Raw genomic sequence first — 7,210 nt, forward strand, 5'->3', positions numbered from 1 at the left:
AACCAACAAGACGCTAATTAGCAAAATGCTATTTATAACAGCTTTAGTCACACTTCAGGACTGTCAATTCTCCAAAAGTACCCATTTAGTATTATAAAACCATAACTATAACCATACTAAAGCAATGTTTACTAACACTAGATGAAAACCAGCAGCTTTACTTACACGAGGAAGTGACACAGGAAGCAAAATGCTATTTAGTTTTAGTCAAACTCAAGCTAATGTCACCTTACTGACTTACTAAATGTCAAAAAGTACTGATTTAGCATAATAAAACCATAACTATTCAACTACCCAATTAACCAACCATGAGCTTCAAATATTCAAAAGCTGACTAGCCAATATTTAAATAGAGTTTATTGTGCATTTAATGTTAGAAAATTCTTAATAAAATAACCAATAACAAAATGCTAATTAGCAAAAGGCTATTTATAACAGCTTTGGTCACACTCCAGGACTGTCAACTTTCCAAAAGTACAGATTTAGCATAATAAAACCATAACTACACCGCTAATGTTTACCAACACTAGATGAATACCAGCAGCTCTACTCACACGAGGAAGTGATACAGGAAGCACCTCAGGCCGGCGGGTCTCTCTAGGAAGTTGTACACATCGCCCTGCATGCTAGTCTTGGCGTGGTAAGGGCTGTGCGTGAAGCGTGCAGCGGCGGCTAGCGTCTCTCCGGGCCCGCTGTGGATGGAGACGGGCTGGCGGCGCTGGCTGTGGGCCGGTGGCTCTTTTGTGTGGCCACCTGGAGCGACGGGTGCGCTTGATCCATTATTCACTACAGGCTCCAGTTCCAGTGAAACAGGAGAGCGGGACGCGCTGGACACTGCTGCCTCCTCCAGGCTGTGAAATGAGCTCTGGTTTGGGAATTCATGACCATTTTGCTTCAGTTTGATGCTGGAGCTGGAGGACGACCAGCCGAACGTGCGGCCGCGGGACAGCAGAGGGGTCGGATGGTACATGATGGAACGCCGAGCTCTGTTTCTTGGGTAAAAATAGTCTAAATGAGATGAATTTTTCACAGGGAGACACTGAGGTGTAGATCTTCCAATGCACCAATGCTGGAAGAGAAAACAGGTTGGGGGGATTGTTAACCTCTTAAGACACGAGATGTGTTTTCTTTATTTATTTATTTTTTTTGGTGTGCGTTTCAAATTTCCTTTAGTTGTTTGTTTGGGGCAAGTTATACAGCGACTTGCCTAATTACTCCTACTTGCTTAATTAACCTAATTAACCTAGTTAAGCCTTTAAATGTCACTTTAAGCTGAATACTATCTTGAAAAATAACTAGTCAATATTATGTGCTGTCATCATGGCAACGATAAAATAAATCAGTTCTTGGAAATTAGTTATTAAAACTATTATGATTAGAAATGTGTTTAAAAAATCTGTTAAACAAAAATTGGGGGTGAAAATATAAAATAATTCTGATTTAAGTGGAGGGCTAATTATTCTGAACAGCTTTTATTGTTACTGTTGCATATATAATGGTTGGTTTCAACTTGAGCATGGATATAAAACAAAACTTAAAGACATTAGCTATAACTTAGTCTAAAACCCAAAACTTGGAATGTCCTTTTTGTTTGTGGGAACAGTTGATAATGGTTGAAAACTCTGTAACAGTTGTTTGCAGATTGCAAGCACAAGAAAACCCATGCAAGCTACACATCAGACTTGAATGAACACTAGTTTAACAGATGCAATATATGCAAAGATTCCACAAGCAAGCCAATTTTCTTCTGTTTGAAGCAATGCTCCACTTTGAGTTTAACATTGTGTTTTAGACATGATCATGAGTATTTGGTTGCATTTGATTGATCACTGGTTGCTGGGAAGTCGCGATGCGCTCCAAGTCTGCGGTTTTAAATAAAGAGCAGATCAGACGGGTTAATATTGCATGAGGATGAGCTGAAGACCAGCAGACGCAGCCATAATCATTCACTGACAGTCACTATGAGTTTAAATGTACCTCATTTATGAAGTAAATAAAGGTTCTTCAGTGGTTTGTAGAACCATTTCTTTGTGCATCGTGTTTTCGGAGTTATAATAATATTTTGGCAGTTGGCATCTCTGTGTGGAGTTTGCATGTTCTCCCCGTGTTGATGTTGGTTTCCTCCGGGTGCCCCGGTTTCCTCCAGTGTTTGAACTTAAAATAAAACACATGCGCTATAGGGGAATTGATTAACTAAATTGGCTGCATTCTATGTGTGTGAATGAGTGTGTATGGATGTTTCCCAGTGATGGGTTGCGACTGGAGGGCATACGCTGTGTAAAACGTATGCTGGATAAGTTGCCGGTTCATTCTGCTGTGGCGACCCCTGATGAATAAAGGGACTAAGCCAAAGTAAAATAAAATAAATTCAAGTTATAAAATAAAATAAAATAAAAAATAAATAAATAAATAAATAAATAAATAAATAAATTAAATTAAATTAAATTAAATTAAATTAAATTAAATTAAATTAAATTAAATTAAGAAAAAATAAAATAAAATAAAAAAATTTATTTAATTTAATTTAATTTAATTTAATTTAATTTAATAAAAAAACATTTAAAATTAAATTAAAAATAGTTTAAACTTTTAAAATAAAATAAAATAAAATTAATTTCTTTTTTTTATTGAAAAAAAAGCTATTATTTGTCGCTATAAAACAAAATAAATGATAAAAGCAACCACACTGAACCAGTGAAAACCAATACATAAATACATTTCGATTTACTTAAAGTAATTACAATTCTTCCATTTTTATATTTATGAAAAATACCTAATTTTGGAAAAACAATAATATTCACAATAATAATGGCTGTTCACAATATGTGTAACATCTCTAATTAGTTACAATAAAGAATTTATTTAGAAGATAACCTTTTAAGATACAACATCTCATTTTCAAGCAAGTGCAAAAAATATGTTGGCAAATAAACAAATATAATTACCCAAAACTGATCTCAAGTCCAAACTTTCCAAATTTACCTTACTTCCATTAAGCTTATATCCTTCAGTTTCAGCTTAAAGTAAACCAATTATGCACCTTTATATATAAAATAAGTCTCTGGTGTTCTTAGAGTGTGTATGTGAAGTTTCAGCCCCAAATAGCACACAGGTGATGCTCTCTAGCTCTCTAAAACTGACCCTTGTAGGGTTTGATCCCAATTGTGGTGCTTTGGTGACTGTCGCTTTAAATTGAAATGAAATTGTGCTCTTTTTCAGAAGAGGGCGGAGCTACAAATGCCTGTGTGTCAGCATAGTGGCAGATTCAAAAACATTACTAACATCCTATGCTAATGAGGGAGATGGTCTACTAGTGGGTGGGGCTTTCTCCCTCTGATGATTTGTACATAGGGAGAATGTCAATCAAAGTGTTTCTGCAGACTGTTTATATCAAGTCTGATTATAAAAAATTACAATCAATATATTTTTTACCATTAAAAGCTGCTTATTTTCACAGACTTTTGCATATTAGATACCCATTTCCTTCTTTTTGCACTAAAATGCCTCTGGAATGGACCAACCACATTTTGTTTTCCTCAAACTGAAGGAGTTGGATCACTGATTCTACCAAAGCCTTCATCAGACAGTGAGGACGAGGAGCATTACTGCTCATTAATGAGCTCAGACTTTCCCCTGCAGTGAAACCATGATCATCTCCATCAGCCGATGACCAGCGGACGGACGGACACACAAAGCCACTGGAAAAAGTCTTTGTGAAGGAGAAGGGATGGAAACAGGAGCCGGCGGTCGTGTCTGTCAGTCAGAAAAGAGGAGGTGCTGAGAGATACACTCAATAAATGACTATTGCTGCTTGTTCAAACTACTTATTTCAGAAGAGACGATTCTTAAAGCCTGCATGAACCGGAAGCTGCGACCGCTTTGTTTATATTGCGAGGCAGTTCCTAGAGAAGCTGAATATTAAATGAGAAAGCAGTGGGTGTGGCTTATTGTTATCTACTGCGAGCTGATTGGATGCAATAAATTAGGCAATTCACTCAGAAAGATGGGGAAAATGTTTCAGGAGAGCTTTAACAAACTAACAGACTCCTCCTCCTGCTCACAATTTCTTTTTGTTATCAAGACTGACAGCTGGAGGGGCGTGGTTAAGTATGTTATTCCCGCCCAATATCTCAGTGTCACGATCACCAGCAATCTAGCAATTGCAGACAAATCTGCCACCGATAAGAACTACAAATCCCATCATGCACCTCACACACACCAGTTCCAGTTCTCACCCTGATTGCACGGATTACACAGCTAGAAACTCATTATAGACCAGTGTTTCTCAACCACGTTCCTGGAGGACCACCAGCACTGCATGTTTTAGATGTCTCCTTTGTCTGTCACACCCAGGTCTTTCAGTCTCTGCTAATGAGCTGACGATCTGAATCAGGTGTGTTTGGTTAAGGAGACATGGAAAATGTGCAGAGCTGGTAGTCCTCCAAGAACGTGGTTGAGAATCACTGTAGATTAATAGACTAATAGTTGGACTAATAGACTAATCAGTTGGACTATATAAACAGCACACACACACACACTTGGCTGAGTCTTACTATTGTTACACTACAAAGAGTTTCCTAGTCTAGTCTTTCCGTGTTCCTTGACCCTTGCCTTGTTTATTGTTTTCTGTTGTTTGCTGCCTTTATGGTCTATTTGACTGTGTTGACTACGTTTCTGGATTGCCCTCATGCTTCTGTTTGTACCCAATGACCATTGCCTGTCTGACATCTCCTAATAAAGCTGCACGTGGATCCTCACTCTGCTCTCATCCCATTATAAGTCACACTCAGACAGACCTGATCTGAGAGTTTAACTGAAAACAAACAGGAATTGCATTTGTAAATTTCAATTTTAGATCACAACGACAAACTTTTTTTTCTGACATGCACAGATGAATTGTTCACCACAAAACTAGGGATGTGAGCAAACAAAATCAGCATGATTAGTATTGATTTCATTTGTAATTTAAGGTTGTTTTGGGACAACTTAAATTGTTTTATGTTCAATCTAGTTAGATTGTAAAAGTGGTTAATGTTATTGATTTGCATTGTGACAGCATGAAAAAAATGGGGCTCCATGTACAGCTAGAGTTTTAAAGCCAACGATAAACTTCCGGTGTAAGCTTAACATGACTATTTTCAATTTCACAAGGTTGTTTTTACTGCATCATTGTTCTAATGTAATTGCAACACATTTAGTTAAATAGACTTAAGCATTATTTTAGGTGTTCAAGCGTAAAACGAGATGAAAGTAAGTTAACCACTAACGCCATAAGTAGCAACAGGCTAGCTCAGAATTTTTACTGGGGTAAATTTACTGGGGGAATTATTTTACTGGGGTAAAATAAACTGTCATATTTTAAATACATGGCGGCGGAAATGGACCTTAATGCAGTGCTTCTTGTCCGAACTGTGACCCACTCCATATCGTATATCAAACAGGCAGTAAAGATCACTGATTTTTAAAGAAATCAGATATTAAACGTGACAGTTTTGTAATAGAAAGACAGTTCAGTGGAAGCCCTTGGGCTGCCTGGCTTAAAATTAAAAGTCCGTGTGCATATAGCCCATTTTGTGGATCCCGGTATTTTTTGCATTGTAGACACACTCGCAGACCACCAGTTAAGCTGCGCTTCACAACGCCGACAGACTGAAGCCACTCACGGTCAAAGCATGTCGAGAGGATTTAGTGGACGTAGAGATAAACACACTCGCGCTCATTCATCTGGACACATCACCAGTGCAGCGAATGAAGGAAACACATCACTATTAAATTAATCAGTTAAATAGAACTTTTACATTAAAAAACTGAACATTATTATTATAATTATTTACAGATCACATTGTGTTTGCGTGCATGTACATACTGTATGTGTATGAATGTATTTGTAGCCTACATATATGCATGTCTGTGTTATATCCATGCTTTTTGGTGAATATTGTAAATTATAAAGTACATTAACGTTTTTTTTCCATTTAAATAATATCAGAATTTCTTCATTTTATATACGGTTATATTATTTTAAAAATATATATTACTTTCGTGTGCGTTCTATTTGATTGATTTTTTTATTAAGTGTGATCAATTTTATGGTCTCAGTTAACACAATGTATATATGTAGTCCTCAGCATTTATTCATCTTGATTAATAAATATAAATACCTAATATAATAAAATGTGAAACGTTAGCTTTGATAATGCTAATGCAAAAATGACTTTAAAAATATTGTTTGTAAGCTGTCAAAGTGTTGTTTATTGTAAAACGTTCTGATTAAAAAACAATACCATACATCGCATGCATAGTTTGTGAATATAAACACGCTCACTCGTTTTCAGTTTCGAACAGAAGGACACAACGTTTGGTGAATAAATCATAATTCATCTGTCGGCATTAATATTCACAGTATCCACATGCATTGTCTCTTAAAATAATTAATAATCATTTTAATACTGTATTTACCTCGACATAACACAATACACACGCAATTTCTAACTGTACAATGTAAAACATGTCTAGTTTTTAGTCACATACTGTACATATCGATAAGAAAATGTCATGTAATTCGCTTTGTAATCAACAAAGTTAACTTAAATCAACAGTACCTCTCTAGCAGGGCTCCATTGAGACTCTTTCTGTCTCTCGTCAGTTTTCCTTCATCATCATTATTGTTGTTATCTTTAGTAATTGCTGTAATTGCAGTCATGAGGAGCTGCGCTTTACTGTCTGTGGTGCGGAGTGACTGAAACACATGTGGAGACGCTGAGCGCGCGCACACCTGATGCGCGTCATCGGCGTCTGTCAATGCACGTTCACGAACGACACTGTTGAAATCTCTCTCTTCTTTGAGAATAATCAACAGGAATGGTACAAAAATATACAACAAAGGTATAAACGCTAGTAAAATTAGAAAACTAGAGAGCAGAAAAAAACAAATAGAAACAAAAAAAAAAGAAATAAAATGCCAATATTAAAGGTACCTCAAAATGCTGTATATTATAGAATATAGACTATATATTAGCTAAAAGATGCACATAGAGTTGTCTATTTTACAGCTTTAACATTGCTGGGGGTAGAAATTGTGTCCAAGTAGCTTAATATTTCTAATATTTACAAAAAAAAAAAAAAAAAAACTGATGGCTTTACAGACAAAAATTTGCACTTTTGTGTAAAAACATTTTTCTAGTAAATTGAATATCATAGATTTATTAGA

General features: G+C 36.1%; 1 protein-coding gene across 47 annotated transcripts in view; it reads right to left on the reverse strand.

Annotated features, from left to right (window-relative positions):
* The window catches only part of kcnq1.2 (potassium voltage-gated channel, KQT-like subfamily, member 1.2), a 234,529-nt gene that overhangs the window by 215,754 nt on the left and 11,565 nt on the right, over positions 1-7,210 (reverse strand). For 21 of the 47 annotated variants that reach the window (XR_015525978.1, XR_015525974.1, XR_015525976.1 and 18 more), the window contains exon 2: positions 555-1,069. Coding sequence is in view for 32 of the 47 variants with exons in the window: in XM_087311489.1 (XP_087167615.1) it covers positions 555-970 (416 nt within the window). In the remaining 15 variants the exon portion in view is untranslated. Of the gene's footprint in view, positions 1-554; positions 1,070-3,521; positions 3,754-6,602; positions 6,751-7,210 lie in introns of those variants that run through there. The other 26 variants (XR_015525973.1, XR_015525972.1, XR_015525979.1 and 23 more) reach the window with 3 other exon arrangements.

This window comes from Danio rerio, chromosome 25 (genome assembly GCF_052040795.2).
Source record: "Danio rerio strain M-AB ecotype USA chromosome 25, GRCz13ab, whole genome shotgun sequence".
In the NCBI taxonomy this organism is placed as follows: Eukaryota; Metazoa; Chordata; class Actinopteri; order Cypriniformes; family Danionidae; genus Danio; species Danio rerio.